This window comes from Pseudoliparis swirei, chromosome 3 (genome assembly GCF_029220125.1).
Source record: "Pseudoliparis swirei isolate HS2019 ecotype Mariana Trench chromosome 3, NWPU_hadal_v1, whole genome shotgun sequence".
NCBI lineage: Eukaryota > Metazoa > Chordata > Actinopteri > Perciformes > Liparidae > Pseudoliparis > Pseudoliparis swirei.
The window spans coordinates 5,446,604-5,463,672 of NC_079390.1; the positions used below are offsets into that span (position 1 = coordinate 5,446,604).

The following is a 17,069-nucleotide window of genomic DNA, read 5'->3' on the forward strand; positions in this document are numbered from 1 at the left end:
AAATGTCAAATAAATTCTCATGTGTTATGTTGTTGTGCTGAAAGTGTCTGTATGAGTCTTCCCATGATGCAACAGGTGAGTGTGCACATAAAACCCGAGGGAGGAACAAGCGCCCCTGATTCCAGTAACTAGTCCCTTTAAAGCCGAGCTCGTGCTTCATGTGGTTGCTGACTGACTCGGGCATGGAGAACTTTCGACGCCACTTCCTACAGACACGACATTTACCAGATATTCTGTGCTTCACGCCGCTTACTTTTTCCATAGCAACAATGAGTGACCACACACACACACAGCGGGTTTATGTGAGTGTGGTTCACTACCAATCCTGCATGTCCATGCTGTCCCATAATGTCAGTGTTCATTTGTATTGTGTTAGTCACATTGGACACATTTTTCTGGGATTTAGCAGCAAATGAGAATTTATTTGCTTGATATTTTTTTGTTTATTCTACGCACTACAGTTCCTACACACACACACACACACACACACAGCAAGCGCACATAGGACTGAGAGTATAGCCTTGAAATTATGCGCCTTGATTTGAAGTTCAGGTGGTGGAGTTTTGAAAATAAATATAATAATTTGAAACAAAGTCTCTGTGGAACCAACTCATCTCTATACAAGCTGTGAAAGATTGATCTAAAAAAAAAAACAGCTGTTTTTATTGCATCTCTATTTTTTTAATCTTCTCATCCTTTTGGAGGGGTTCATTTTGAGGTAAGAAACATACACGTTTTTTTTTTCTATAACACACCGGCCTGCAATTGTGCATTGTCTGGTTTTTGAGCATGAACCTATTTAATCATATACAAAATAAACACTTGAATTGCACTTTAGAGCCCCAAAGCGGGTTTAGGTGTCATTTATTTATCAATTTCATGTAAGAATTGAATAGTTTTACCATACTTACTCACCTCTCTCATCTGGTGTAAAACTCATGGAACCAAGAGAAGAGTTAATAAATCCACTTAATCCAGTAAATCAAGAGTCACGACACTGTAAAAGCAAAATCAGCGGCAATAGTCTGGGTGGACCGCACTGCACACATCTGCAGTAGCAGCAGCTGTGGCTAATTATGCTTCATGTAATTATATTGTTCACAAGGTTTTTTAAACAAAATTGCACAACTCCGTGTCCACTGGAACAGATATAGTGGTCCCGACTGGCACCAAAGAAAACACACCAAGAGGTTTGGAAAACTCACTGTTTTCAAAGCACACTTCCATGAGTAAAACATTCCCATCTGGCATTTCACGCTCCTTCCAAAACATACCTTGAGAGTTTCTTTTGGCTCAATACTTCTTTGGAGCGTCCAATATTCATTAATACAACATTCCCTCTCTCTCTCTCTCTTTCTCTCACATTCACTTTCCACCTCCTCCCTTCCACTGTGATTGACTACAGAGGCTGCTTCACTCCCCTCTGCCCTGCAGTGTTTGTAGGATCTCATCCAGCACTGTTAACATTGTTCACAGTGGTTCATTCATATAGCTCACAGAGAGTAGAGTATATATAGAGCATGAGAATGTATATGCTCCAAGTGCCCGTGTCAGATTCCCTGTGTTGCATTGTTCTCTGGCATTAGATCAATATTTTTGACAATGTGTGCAGTAAGTCGCATATGTTGCCACCCTATTATTCAAACACGACGAACTCGCTTGTGTTATTAGTATTTCTTATATGTGAGGACGCCCTATGAAGCAGTATTGCTACCTCGAATCATTGCACATAAAACAACAGCAATGATCAATTAACATGTGAATTAAAATGTTACATTTACACATAACATTAACTTTTTATGATGTGTGTCTTTTGGTAACAGTAAGTAAAGATCACACATGATCTTGATGAAAATACTCACGTACTAAGACTTACCCACAGAGGCAGTGGCGGCCGTGCATTTTCTACCTAGGCCTTCAATGCCGTCTTACTACAGCTGAACAACCTAATGTAAGATTAGTTCACCGTGTATTTATGTATGTACACTACCGTTCAAAAGTTTGGGGTCATCCAGACAATTTCGTGTCTTCCATGAAAACTCACTTTTATTTGTCAAATGAATTGAAAATTTAAAAGAAAATATAGTCAAGACATTGACAAGGTTAGAAATAATGATTAATATTTGAAGTAAAGACATTTCTAAGTGACCCCAAACTTTTGAACGGTAGTGTCCATGTGTATATATCAGAGAGCCTGCTCTAGATGTTACGACGTGTGTGGCATTTCCACAAGAAGTATAACGTCGAAAAAAGTGGTTAATTGTCCGTGGCGGTTGGCGGAAAATATTTTCACACGGAGCAAAGTAACGGAGATAAGCCACGCCCCTTCAACGACGCGTATGACGGGTTAAACCACAAACAGTCGGGCTAGTAAACTCAGCGAGTAAGCGCTGTCAGATTTTTTTTACAATCAATCAATACAACTTTTATTTTAGACTCAAATGTCCAGATAGTACAAAACATAACTGTTACAGCCTCTTGTTGCAGTTGAGTTTAAATCTCAGATGAATGTACAATTGGAGGCTTTTAAATGCATGGTTGTGGTACATTTAAGTAATATGGAATATATAACAGATTAATAAAAAATCTGGTTGTTCTGTATGAGGTGTGACGACCGTCACTGGATATGTATCGGTCTGGCTTATAATAAAATTAATATCATTCTAAACTTTATTTAACCATAGAGATACATTCAGATACTTTAAAAAAAGTTGAACATGGGATGCCATATATAACAACAAACATTCATACCACGCATAACAATGCTGACATATTTATCTGAGATTAACTCATCTCTGATCTAACACACAGGGCCTACAGATCAATGTGTGGGCAGGTTTTCTTGAAACACTGTAGTTTGCATCCGACCTTTGGCTTCACAGTGGTGCTACGTGTTAGCATGTCTTGGGACAATAAATAGAACACGAAACTCTCACGTCCTTAGATAATTAATGAAGCCCACAGCCAGGAGCCAGTAACTGGTTGAAACGTGCAAACATCACCTGCAGGAGGCTCTCAGAGATGGGTTATAGGCGTGTAGAGGAAAAATGAAGAACTCTCACTCTGTTCCGATTTACAGATACACTTGTGATGGGGAAATGTGCTTAAAATAAGCTGTTAATTGTTTTATGTTTTTGTCAAAAGCGTCAACATACCATATACGCACATTGAGCTGAATTTTAAACTATTAAAATAGGCATGCACAGATATCATGTGTCGTATTCAATGCGGACATCCAATGCGACAGGCATTTGTGTGTATGAAACAACTTGTTTAATGATGTCAATGTTTTTTTACTTTCAGTTGAAACCTTTTTTTGTAATCAGGCAACTAGGCTGTATTATACATATACGTAATGTAGATACATTTGAAAATGTAATCAAATACAAAAAAGCTTGAGGAAGGTTAACTCTAAATGCACCAGCTCGCACAATGTCAGTGTTTGCTTTTTTGTAACGAGTGCTCCATCTTCTCTTAAATAGACGTTCTTTGGATCGGAGCGCGTCGGTCTGCAAACATGAACTGTAGGATTTCGTCAGATCCGTAAAGCGTTCCTCCTGGTTTCATAAAAAAAAGAAAAAAAGATAGGGTTATTCTTTACGAAGACAAACGCAGTTACAACACGTCTTGACCTCGCTATGGCATCAACATATTCATAAACTAGAACACTACGTTGTTTCCCACGGGCAGTTTTTTCCTCGGACCGACAAAAGACCATCAGTCTCCTCGAAGCCGCGCATAGACTGGGATGCACTGCCGCTAGCTTGTTATTAGCTTCGCTCGCTCGCTTCCCCACCGGCTCTGTTCTTCCGACGGGACCAAGCGCACCACCGTAAGTCAAACCGTTTGAAAACGACGATGTTAAACCATTTTATTTTGAACCCCGGAGTTTAAGGTGTCTCATGTCTACCTCTGTGAACCAACCAGCTGTGAACTCGCTGGGTTGTGTGTGACCAGCCTCCTCCGAACAGCTGCTCGTGTGAAGTAGAAGCGGGCCTCTTTTTTTTAATAATAGAAAGCATATTCTGCCTCCAATACGGTGCACGTTCTCAACAAATGACACTCGGTTTGCTTTCACTGCCCGAATACAGGCCCAGTGCGTCGGGCAGGTTGAACCCTCCAGGGAGCCTCGCAGCCTCGTTCCCTGCCGGAGAGAGGGAACGACACACCTGTGCCGATGCACCTGTCGTGGCTCCCAGGCGTGTTCAATCGTGAGATCGATTTCAAGTGAAACGTTCCAGTCTCTCTCGTGATTACTAAATTATTGCCCACGTTAGCTTACATTTGTGTATTAATGCACATCGGCTCTGTTGTAGCACGTGTTTGTCACGTTATTTAGGCTGTTAATGCCCTTTTATATATCGCGTCAAGCTGGTTTAACGTTACGTGGTTAGACTAGACTAAAGCTGTCGAATGATCAGGGCATCGTTCACATGTAGATGTTATGCAAAGCAGTACTTTGTTGTTCAGTGTATGATGGCCTTTGTCTCTGATTTTTAAAAGATGGTGCTGCAAGTGAAGATCCCAGCATATGGCACTTCCGGTAAAGTTAGTTTGTCTTCAAATGAACAATTTATATGAATAAGATGTAACACATTTTATGTTGAGTATCGTTGGGCAGGAGATTCACTACTTCAAATGTGCAAAGTCAACAGAGAGGTTGTCATTCCTCAGGATATGGACGTGGCATGGCCCACACACACTTACAGGAGGCGAGGTCAGCGCAAATGTAAACAAGCGCCACCTCCCTTCAAACGCCGTCTGTGATGTTGGTGCCAGCCAGAGATTTAACCACCACGAGCCTACCAAGTAGTTATATTCCACTTGGAGATTGTTTTTGTTTTTACGGTTCGGTCCTGTCTGACAGGAAACCAACTGCCAACTAATTAAGAAAGTCTTGAATGCATTTTACCATAGCGCAGTCAATTTATATCCAATTGGCATGCAACTAAAGCCAAAATGTTCATAATTCAATGCCCAATCTTGTGATATGCGAAGGTATGCGCTCTACCGAGTGCCCGTTCTAGTTCTTCTTGTGACGCCCTCTTCCAGTCCTTAGGACACACTTTCTATGGGTGTAAAGAACAAAAAGTCCACCAGAACACGGCTTCTGTAAGTCTGTCTGAGTTATTTATGTTTTTCAAAATGTGTTTATTTGATTTTTCTTTTTTTTTCCTTCAAGGAAGAACAAGTTACAAATACAGTAAACATAAGAAACATGCTACCAGACAATAATAAAATACAAATACAAATAATGGCAACCAATAAAATAAAATAAATTATATTAAATGACACTCGATACTGGATGGCACACTAATTGGTACATTTGCACGGGGTATTTATAGAGTGGGTTGCGCAGAGATTGTACAGGGGTAATGACTGTAAGGTCCCAGTTGAGTTATTTACCTGATTCACCTTCAGCCTGCTCTAAAATCTGAAAACCATGGGAAGTGTCTTTCACATCTTTAGGCCGTACTTTTGCACCATCACCTGTGTGGTCTTGTCACACACACACAGACACACACACACACACACACACATACACACACATACATACCTACACACACACACACACACACACCTACCTACCTACACACACACCTACCTACATACATACCACACACACACCTACCTACCTACACACACACACCTACCTACATACATACACACACCTACCTACCTACCTACACACACACCTACATACATACACACACCTACATACATACACACACACCTACCTACATACACACACACACCTACATACATACATACACACACACACACCTACATACACACACACCTACCTACCTACACACACACCTACATACACACACACCTACATACATACACACACACCTACCTACCTACACACACACACCTACATACATACATACACACACACCCACCTACATACATGCACACACACACACACACCTACATACATACAGTACATACACACACACCTACATACATACATACATACAGACAGACCTCTCATGAGTGTTTGTTGAAGTGAATTACATTTTTCCTTCCATGTTAAAAAAATAGGAATGACGATGCTGCTTGTCTCACACTTTTTCTGGAAGGGGGGGGATATATAACGCTGATGTGATTGCACATCTTGAATGTGCGACTCTGTGTACTCCTGCACGCCAGACTCAGGTTTACACACTAGAATGACGAGACAATGTTGACATAATCATTTTGCAATTGCCTGGGTGTTTCAGGGAGTGGGTCCTGCTAACGTCCCGACCTTTAAGAGGCTCCAGAGCCGAGCGGCCACTTCCACGAGGCGGCTCGTCGTAGCGGCGGTGCCCGAGCGCGAGGCTTTCATCGGCGCGCCGTGTTTCTGCCGAGCGGTAGCCTTGCCCTTTGAAAACCACCTCCTCGCTTATTTGTGGCAATTAAATTCCCGTCTGCCTCGTGATTCGTCTGTTTTCACGACACTGTGTGCTCTTCAAATCACAATTAAGGCCTTGATGTTTTTCCATCCAAGCCTTTTTCACTGAATTTACAGATGGTATGTTGTACTTTATCTCTCTCTCTCTCACAGACACAGTGCATTATGACAGACAGCATGATGAGTAAAGCCGCCACAATGGAGATTCCCATCAACAGTAATGGCGACACAGGGACCCTACCAGAAGATGACAGCCTTGAACAGGTGGGTCACAGTTCTGGATCAGTCGGCAGTCGACTGCGGGTCACATGTCATTTAGTTCCTGTCGTTGTTAACCTAGTCAAAGCTACTCTTACACAAACTGCAGCATTAACGGATATGTTGCGTACTCAAAAGTGAGTTGTTTATGTTCTTATACATTTACTTGTATGTATCTTTTTTTTTACGACGTAGAAACTAAGCTCTCTTCTTACTTTGCCATTGTTGGCCCTCTACAGCTTTTTTCATGACTTGTTTTAACTGCATTCTAGTATTCTTACTATTTTATTATAAACTTGTTTTTACTCATTTGTAGTTTGTTTAATGTAGCTATTGGATATATAGTTGTTAGAGCGTTTGTTTATTGTCATTTTAATGATGCAGTACCGTCTCGAGGTTAAATCAGTCACATGAGAGCACATGATAAAAAAGAAACCTCACCCAGTGTGACGGATACATGTGTAGTTCCGGTTATTTGAAGTCGACACGGGTTATGGGAAATATAGTTCTCAGATATCAGGAGATCCGCTAGGTGATCTGCCTCTTTTCAAACCATTGACCCTCTCCCAGTACTGCCCTGTGATCATATGCACAGCACCATGTGAGAATACGATTACAGGGTTCGTACGGTCATGGAAAACCTGGAAAAGTCATGGAATTTTAAAATGGTCATTTCCAGGCCTGGAAAAGTCATGGAAAAACCTTAAATCATAAAAGTTTTGAAAAAGTCATGGAAATATGTTTTATTCACATGTTCATTTACTCCGAGTTTGAAATAATTAATATGTTTTTTTAAAGAAAGACGCTCAAGATATAAGCCGGCGTCCGCTCTCAATACGCACAATTTTCTAAATGTTTCATGTTTATACCGAGATTTCAGTTTGGTCATGGACATTTGGTTTAAAGTCATGGAAAAGTCATGGAAAAGTCATGGAAATCCATTGGTCAAAATGTGTAAGAACCCTGTTATTAGCAAATACAGTCGGTCTGGAACACCGGCTGGATGAATGTGGTCACTTCTTGTTCTCTCATCTTGCCTTCATGCGCCTTTATTCACCCGTTCAGAGCAGAATGATCATTCAGGACATTTGTTCCATGTATTTTTTTTGCGAGTTAAATGTTGTAATTCTTTAGCTATTATTATTATGCTCTATGTTGCCTGCCATCCACAACCAGAAGTCCTTTTGTTACTCTGGAGTGTGGAAAGACATGTTATTGGTAAACGAGGTGATGCAGTGCAGCCGTCTCCTTGGGAACCGCTTCCCATTCCCGCCTCATGTGGATGTGGAGGGGTGAAGACATATTTCTGTGCTTTATTCTAGAGGTGCTCAAGAGCAGGGCACCAGCATTGATGTATACATCATTATCGTAAGTGTCATAAAGTAGGTTAGAATAACACAGCCGTTGAGTCGGAGAGCGAGTTGTTGTCGGGGAAACGGGTTGTTCCCTCTCCTGCGTCCCGAGGCGCACCTCGTTGGACAAACAGACCAAGATCCTGGAGCGTCCTGTTTACTCACCAAACTGTTTGCGTCATTCCAGAAAGGAAAAAGTAAATCCTCCCGTCTCGCCGATCTCGCACGGGGAAGCACGTGTTTAACCGCCTAGTGTTGCTCCGCCCAGTTTACCGTGTTCGTGCACGAGAAGTGTTCCGCTGCTGCATATTAACCAGTTGCCATAGCAACTCTGCAATTAATCTGGAGCTGGCGATGCGTCGTCCTTGGGCGAAAGCCTTCTGAAATCAGATATGACATCTGCTGTGCAGCAGCGCTCGCTTTTAAAGCCGCGGCCGCCTGCGTTGCTCGTGTTGACGTCGAGTGCGCTTTTGTCGGGACGGTGAGCTCGACTGGCTGCAGCATCCTGACAAAGACTTCGACCGTATCACAGTGCTCTCTGGTTATTACCTTCGCATTGAAAATGCGGAAGGTAATGTTTTGATCGCCGTGTATTTATTCATTTATTTATTTATTTGTATGCGTGTTACTCGCATAACACAAAAAGTATTAAACCGAATCGCATGCAATTTGGTGGGATGATTGGTTATTATCCGGGGAGCATTTGATTAGATTTTGGGATCAATCGGGTCAAAGGTCAAGGTCATGGAAAGGTCAACATCTTATTTTTACCATAGCACGTCAATTTATATCCAATTGGTCATGGAAAGGTCAACATCTTATTTTTACCATAACATGTTCATAATTCAATGCCCAATCTTGTGATATGCGAAGGTATGCGCTCTACCGAGTGCCCATTCTAGTTAGTACTTTAAGATGCTTATGATGTTATACTTGTTTACTTGTGATATTCATTTTGAGATATACCAGCGGCTTGTGGCATTTTAAATCTCTATCTATCACGCCAGTACAATATTTGTTCACAACCAGGCAACACGCGTTCATAAGTCTATTAAACCTCACTGTTAAGATATGATTTCCAATGTTTTTGGGAAAGGCTCTGTAGGTATCTTCATCTCAAGGAACGGGCACAGGGTCCAGAGGGGATCAGCTTTTCGTCCTCATTGAACAGATGCCACAACAACGCGAGGCAGATCTCTAAAAGAAGAGACACGCTCAGGCCGAATGGAGGAGGAGATGCAGTTTAACTGGCTTTCTCTGGGTTTTTAACATTATATTTGGTTATTTCAGTGAATTTCTTTGCAAAGATGTTAAATGGCGACAGGAATTCTACTGATGCTATGACGGAGACCGTTTCCCCCTCGGTGTTAATGTCACCTTTTAATGTAGATGTCTTGTTAAAAATATATATTTCTTTGTACAGTGCAGAGCTCAACAATAAGGATTGGCTGATGGCCCAGGGCAAGGCAAGCGGCCTGTTGTGCTAGTAAATCAAGACGGGTGGTAAAAAAAAAAAAGAGTAAAACATTGTGGAGCTGAGGATATACGTGATTTAAGCCGCGTTCACACTCTGCCCTAATATTGATTTTAATTAGCTGAGCTAGTTCTGTTTTGATGGTTTAAGATTGTTGTGCAAGAGAGAGCTGATGAGAGCCCGAAGCCGAGCTTGATGGATACATTTCTAAAGATACTTTTGTCTTCGTACTGAAGATTCCTCGTTTAACCTCCGACAGCACAAACCACAGCTGATGACTTTTACTTCCACGCCGTTTGTGTTTGCTTACAAAAAGGAAACCGCCCCTTCCCTGGAGCTTCGAGCTTCCGTATTTCAGATTTGCTTTAGAGTCTGAGCCCAAAGTTTCAGGAAGTGTAATAAATGTATAATATGCTTCCGTTTACATTTTCCAATTGACGATATGGGGCTTTGCCCATATAATTAAATAAGAGCTTTCGAAACAGGCGAGAGTTCTTTTTTTTTTTATGGTTTATTTAATAAGGGACCGTGCACATTGATAAAAACATTGCAGTAAATGTGCCAGAGTTAGCCAAGAGGCTATTTTTCATCTGTAGTCCCAATGTTGCTGATGTTAAGAACAAACCTAAAAACATAAGATTACAAATACAATCTACAGATAAAGCAAATAAAATAAGGGAGAACAATGTGAAATCAATTTGAGTTCAATTTGAATCTGTAAACTTCTCTCGCATGTTTCCTTTTTTTCTTCTTCACTGGCTCATACTTGAGAGCAGGAGGGCCAAAAAACGAGAAACCAGTGAGTCGAGCCGGATCGTAGCCACAGTTCCCCTCACGGTCCAGACCGTCACTGAAACCTGTGATTATTTCTGGAAGGAGAAAATAGTCTGCAGGAACCTTTCCTGCTGCGTAGATAGTTGAAGTTGGGCCGCCGTGGCTCCTCTCAGGGCAGGAGATTCACCTCAAGTTCACTTGATGACGGGCTGGGTACTGTCGCCGTGTTTGCCGTCTTTCACGCACTTTATAGTGTTTTCCTGTCGGCTTCCAGATAAGGGATGGAATGTAGACTCTACCTGCAGATAGTGTGCACTGACTAACCCTTCTCACCCCGTAGTGTTTGTGAATAAGTATCTGAATGTAGCACTCAAGTCATAATCTCCTGTCCGCATACCCCTCTCCTCCCCTCCAACCCCTTATTTCCTCACCCTGAACCTTCGTAGGACCTCCAGCAGGTGATGGTATCGGGTCCCAATCTCAACGAGACGAGCATTGTGTCGGGAGGCTATGGAGGAACGGCGGAGGGAATCATCCCCACCAGCTCAATCAAAGGTAGAGTCCGACTTCTCTCTTCTTTTATCTCTTGATGTTATTCAGTTAGTCTGATGACAATGAAGTGTTTGATTCCTGCGGTCGGGGTCTCTTATCGTTCTTCCCGTGAGATTGTCCTGCAATTAATTTGTAATCAATTTACAGTCCCTCGCTCGCCATGGCCTCCACTGTATCTGATAATGTCCCTTTGTGGTCTGAATAAGTCATTTATTTATGGTTCTTCAGAGGAAGCAGGATGGCCGAGTGAATGATGAGCTATATCGATTTAAAAAACACTTGAGCACAAAATTCTTTCGTCTGATACTCGTGTATTTACTGCATATAGTCCAAAACGGCATGAAACTGATACTACAGGAATCACCAGACTTAAAGTTTATGAATAAGTATATTTTCTTTAGTGTGTAATCACCTTTTAAAATATGTATTGTTTTCGTTTCCTTAGAATTAGTCATATCTACATATGAAGAGGGTCTTTTTTCATAGTGTGCGATATTGCGCGGCCGTGTTTCTACTGTAACCCAAACTCTGGCTCAAGATGGGGCCATTTGGGAGTTTTTAGTTGGTTCCTAACTCAACCACTAGATGGCGCCACATCCCTCACACTGCACCTTTTAATGGAGATGAGGCAGAAGGAAACCCCTTTTCTTCTTCGGGGGGACCGATAGGGGGACATTGCAGGTCATCAGGATATGCCTGAAGGTTAATGCAAGATGCAGTTCAGCACTTTGTGACAATTGTTATTGTCATAAATCAGATTTTAGAATGTAATCAAATAAATTGGTCAGTGTATAAGGGCTTATAACATCATAATGAATCGGGATGGCCATCCCTGTGCTTTGTTATGGCTCATAAGCTGTTGCAGCAGGTTTAGGGTGGATACAGCCTCTTGAAGACAACAATTTCGGGAAGAGTCATCTCACTTTCCCCACTAACCAAGCAAGAAATACCAAACGGGATCCTCTCACTCTCCCCCACCACGCTTGCATCTGAATGCAGGCTGATACTCACGACCAAGTTTTCGGATATAGTGTAACAGTACTATAACTGAATGACACATTTTTAAAATCAAATATGTCATTTTTATACATCATGTCCAGAATTCCACAGGTATCCTACGTCAGATCCCAGTACTCCCATTAATCACAATTACACAAATAATTGATGATAAATCTGTTACTTTTTTTTAATCCAAAGGATTTAATATAATTATTTTATGTCAGCAGTGTAGCTGAATAAACCATGTCAAAGGGAAATGACATTCCTATATATATATATATATACTCATTGGATACTAATATTTCTTCTTTGTCTCTCTCTCAGGCCCTGCTGTGCACTACAATGCAGAGTTTAACAAAAGGATCCCAGTTGACTCATTAGGTGGCTCCTTAGACCTAATTATTATTCATAATAGTGTCTATCTCCAAAATGAGATAGAACCATGTTTTTGGGATGGGTTAAGTTTATCAGATCTACAGCCTCCAGTCTGTAAATATAAAGTATTGTACGGTACTTTTTAGTTGACTGCAACACGTAATGTTATTTTGATTTTAATGCATATTTCTCACATGATGGCGATCTCATTTTGGAAAGACACTTTTTATACCGAGTCTGTCTTTTTCTAGATACATGGGGGACCACCTTCTCTTTCCTCTTTTTCACCGGCGCCTGCTCCTTTTCTTTTCTATGGCGGAATTTCTAGTTGTTTTTTCTTGCAATTTTAAGATCGTCCATTCAGGGGTCTGCACTTTTCAAAGTTTTTCCCGGAATAAATCTGAGAGCTTCTCTGCGGGCGAAACGGGAACCATCATCACGTCTATCACAGTGCATATTTCCACTAAGACATTGAACATAGTTTGTTAAAGTACTGGGCAGAACCTTCGTAAACGTTTAAGTTTGTGTCCTCTAAATCCTTCCAATTTGTTATGATGAAAAGAGAAAGTTTATTTATTATCACAATGTTTAGTTCTACTGCAATTCCAACTTGTCTTCATCACTCGTTTGTCTTTATCGTCACTGAATGTTGTCTTTTCATCTTTGTTATCTGCCTCCCTTTCACCATCCCCCCTACACATTCCTCATCCTCCTCTTCTCCCTTTTGTGATGGTACTTTTCTCTCTTCTCTCCCCACACACACAATCCTCCTCCTACGTTATCGTTTTGCTCTTGTTCAATAGTTATTTTTTGCTTTAACCATAAATATCTAACGATCATTAAAAATCCTAATCCCGGAGAAAAAACACATGTATGTAATTTACAAAAATCCGACGTAAATCCCACCCCCACCCCTCGCCTAATTCACCCTGACCCTGAACCGTTCCTTCACTCATACCTGACCGCTCATGGTCACAGACCTGCCCATGAAGGTGAAGTAGCTCCCCCAAGCAGTTTCATCTTCTGCCACACCGTGAGCCAATCAAACGAGCAGCAAGGAGCTGGGGAGGGAAAGATGTGAATGCTATGGGCTCTACATTGATTGGTCAGATTGCAGTGACCCCGAATATCCCTGCAGTCTCCAGTATTTCTTCTTTCTATTCCAGCTCTATAGAAATGATTCCGTTGTTTTCCTCAGTGAAATAGTTCCCGTTATTTATTCACTCATTATCTCCCGCTCCCTCCAGTGCATGTTTTCCAGTGGTGTACGGGACAGTGGTGATGGACACTCTTTTTCTTTTCTGAGCTTAATCTTGTCTACCTGTGTTCGTTCACTTGTGTGTTTTAGTTGTTGTTTTTTTTACAATGTTCCCGTGTTTATAAATTGTCTCTCAGGTTCCAACATGCACCACAGCAGCAGCAGCTCGTCAATGGCGACCGACGAAGCGACCCGCGGCGTGGCCGTGGAAAAGCTAGAAACGATGAAGAAGTGGGGTCTCAACACTTACAAGGTAGCTACGGTTCTGTGATGATGAGCGTCATGATGAAATACGACTATTTTATGATTCATCTGTGCTTCAGAATCTCTAAAATAAGTAAACCCTCCCCAGTATGTTCCTGATGTCTCTGCGTGTCTTCCGTTTTTTTTTTTTTAGTGTACGAAGCAAATTATCTCGGAGCGTTTCGGTCGGGGTTCCCGGACCGTGGACCTGGAGCTCGAGGCCCAGATCGAGGTGCTGAGAGACACGAAGAAGAAATATGAGAATGTGCTGCGATTGGCCAGAGCGCTGACCAACCACTTCTACAACATGGTGCAGACCCAGCATGCACTGGGGGACACCTTCGCTGACCTCAGTCAGAAGTCTCCAGAGCTGCGGGTGAGCTCTAAAAACATGTTCATGTCGCTTTTGGTGCTTTGACCTTGGAAAGCATCAATATGTTGACGTTCTACCGCGTGCGTTCCTTTTGTTTTACAGGATGAGTTTGGCTACAACGCAGAGACTCAGAAGCTGCTGTGTAAGAACGGGGAGACTCTCCTCGGCGCCGTGAACTTCTTTGTGTCCAGCATCAACACGCTGGTCAACAAGACCATCGAGGACACCCTGATGACAATCAAGATGTATGAAAATGCCAGGTAAGAACACGCAGCACATTGATTATTCCTATGAGATGAGCATATGGTGAGAGAAAAACTTGGGGAGGAACCGACGGAGCCAATCCAATTCTGACATCTCGTGAATACATAACGATATTCATTGAATGAAATGCAACACAGGGAAATTGTTCCATCTCTCGAAGCTACGACATTGAGTGCTTCTTTATGAGAAGCGATTATCGTGAGGTTTAAAATGACCATTCAGTCTGGATCTTTCAAATATTTCTTCAATATTCACCTTTTTCTTCTTTTTTCTCATCATAATGGGACTAATATGGTAAGAATCAGAAGTTGGTGGTCGGGAAAATTTTATTTTCATTCATTTGTATTCGAGTTAACACCTTAACTCATGGCTATCTCTGAACCCATTGGCTATCGGTCTGACGAAAGCTGAGCCTCTGGGGGTTACGTTATCTTTACATTTTGCAAAAATCCGGATTAGGGCGCAGAAGCGTGACACTCGAACACAAACACAGTAATCCAGTGGTTCTCAAACTGGAATCTTCTTTGTTTTAACGGGGTCTTGATACAGCCACTCTCAATTCATGCTCAATGTTGAGCTCTTGTTTCGGCTTTTGGCAAAACGCCAAGAATCAGCGAGTCTTGGCCGTCGCACCAGTGTAACCTGTTCCCGGCGTAAAGTAAACATGTACACGGAGGTACAGGCATTTCGCCAAGTGTCCGTTAACGACTTAGTTTTATGACCGTGTCCTTTGAACTTGTGTACGATGTGAAGTTCCCAATAAAGGTCTATCTGCATTTCCTCCTGGGCCCCACTTGCAGTACCCCTGCACCCCACTAGAGGGGCACGCCCCACAGTTTGAGAACCGCTGCAGTAATCCATCACGTGTTATGGAATATGTAGGATCCAATCAAATTCTTTTCTTTTTCTAATGAACAGACTGGAGTTTGATGCCTACCGGTCAGACCTGGAGGAACTGAGTCTGGGACCGAAGGACGCCGTCGCCATGGCCCGCATAGACGCTGCTCAGCAACAGTACCAAGTCCAGAAGGACAAGTACGAACGCCTGCGCTCGGACGTCATCATCAAGCTCAAGTTCCTGGAGGAGAATAAGGTTCGTGGGCAGGGTGGGCCTGCGTCACCCCCCGCCTTCAGAGTGGAACGCACGTCGTGTCGGATTTATCTCGCCGTCATGATTTGCACAGATGGATCTCCTAAGCCTCCTCCCTTGTTTGCCTCCGCCAGGTGAAGGTGATGCACAAGCAGCTCCTCCTCTTCCATAACGCCATCTCGGCGTACTTTGCCGGCAACCAGGAGCAGCTGGAGCAGACGCTGAAGCAGTTCAACATAAAGCTGAGGCCTCCGGGGGCCGACAAGCCCTCCTGGCTAGAGGAGCAGTAGTGAGGAGGACCGGCAGCCTCGTCTCGGACCACCTCGACACCCAGTTGCAGAGGACCGCGACGGAGGGAAACGCAGACGTGTAACCGGGTGGATTAAGACGTGAGATGGGCGTGTGGCTGCATGATTGGACAGATGGATTGCAGGGTCTTTATTGATGAGTCGGAAAAAACGCAGCAGGGAACCAAGCGGCCAGTTTCACGAACAGTCGGGGGGCTTTTAGGGCCTCTCCCCAACTTCCCTCTTCACCCACTCCGACCTATTCTTTGTGCTCATCTCTCCCATCCCTCTCTCCTATTCGACTCCCTTCTATTTCAGCACTACACTTATTCACGTTCGTGGTCATTATTGTCCTCTGAGTTCAACTTCCCACATCGTCTTGGTAACAGAGACGGGTGACATAATGACAAATCCATAAAAACACACTCGGATGAAACCAAACGGGGCATCGGAGCTCTTCCAGACCTTATCACTCTCCTCGTGTGCCTCTTTTATTTATGAGCCGACACACTCAATGAACTCGTGGCCTGCAGGAAGAAAGATAAATTAAGAAAGGGAGAAAAGAAAAGATTTAAAACTCCAAATGAATCTGTACACTGGAAAAGAAATGCTTGGATATTTCAAATCAATGTACATTTGAAATTAAGTACTGTTTAACTCTGGAAATAATTAGTATATGATTGTTTGTAGCTTTATAAAACAAAAAACACTGCTGTGTTGCGTTTTGGTTTTTGCTGTTTGACTGACATGTTTTTATTTAGTAATATTTCAGTGCTCGTGTCGTGCTTCAGCGTGAAGGTCGGAGTGAGTCGGACTCACTCTGTAATTATCAGAAATGCTCCGGATTCCAACTGTAACCTGAGAGATTTTTAGATTTCAACTCCATATATGCAACAATATGTTAAAGGAACACTGCCACAGCTTCCCAAAAAAGTTCTACTGGTTGTGATCTTTACTAATTGTATTTTATTTACCCAAAGATAACTGAGCCGACTCCTTGTTGTGGTTCAGGCTCACTGGACGGAGGCCGAGGCTTTGAGCGAGATCAGACAGTTAAGATAAACCGTAACGGATTCACTCCCATTATTTAATTGTTTAACAGATTGTACTTAAAAGGATTTAATTACATATTTGACCACATTGATGCATTGAAATGTGTTTTGTCTTTAATAATATTAAGGACGCCTCATTGACGTCTTTCGGTCGGCCTGAAGCAGAATATATGTGTCTATGGTTACCTTTCTTCACACTGAAGATTACTGTAATTGTCTAACATTACTAATATTTCAAAATCAAATCTTGTAAATTAGTCATTGGGGAATGGGATAACACTAATTTATCATTTGTTTCATGTGCTTTTAATTTAATCA

At 42.3% G+C, this 17,069-nt stretch overlaps 1 protein-coding gene across 4 annotated transcripts; it reads left to right on the plus strand.

The window, feature by feature from the left end:
- Positions 1-2,650: 2,650 nt before the first annotated feature.
- LOC130191801 (arfaptin-2-like) lies at positions 2,651-16,414 on the plus strand. Of its 4 annotated transcripts, XM_056411504.1 has the most exons (11): positions 2,651-3,832; positions 4,504-4,543; positions 5,060-5,112; positions 6,554-6,664; positions 10,705-10,813; positions 12,134-12,190; positions 13,580-13,695; positions 13,840-14,061; positions 14,161-14,318; positions 15,241-15,415; positions 15,547-16,414. In XM_056411504.1, the coding sequence occupies exons 2-11, from the start codon at positions 4,504-4,506 to the stop codon at positions 15,700-15,702; spliced, it is 1,197 nt and encodes a 398-aa protein (XP_056267479.1). In that variant the 5' UTR covers positions 2,651-3,832; the 3' UTR covers positions 15,703-16,414. The 4 variants fall into 4 exon arrangements, with proteins under 4 accessions (XP_056267479.1, XP_056267482.1, XP_056267480.1 ...); XM_056411507.1 differs by lacking the exons at positions 4,504-4,543; positions 5,060-5,112 and having other exon boundaries at positions 2,652-3,832; XM_056411505.1 differs by lacking the exons at positions 2,651-3,832; positions 4,504-4,543 and having other exon boundaries at positions 10,717-10,813.
- The last annotated feature ends 655 nt before the right edge of the window (positions 16,415-17,069 follow it).

Bases quoted from the DNA above. Each gene is read 5' to 3' on its own strand.
- LOC130191801 (XM_056411504.1), top strand. From the start codon at position 4,504: ATGGTGCTGCAAGTGAAGATCCCAGCATATGGCACTTCCG. The intron at 10,814-12,133 runs GTAGAGTCCGAC...TCTCTCTCTCAG, and splicing joins CCCCACCAGCTCAATCAAAG to GCCCTGCTGTGCACTACAAT. The intron at 15,416-15,546 runs GTTCGTGGGCAG...TGCCTCCGCCAG, and splicing joins AGTTCCTGGAGGAGAATAAG to GTGAAGGTGATGCACAAGCA.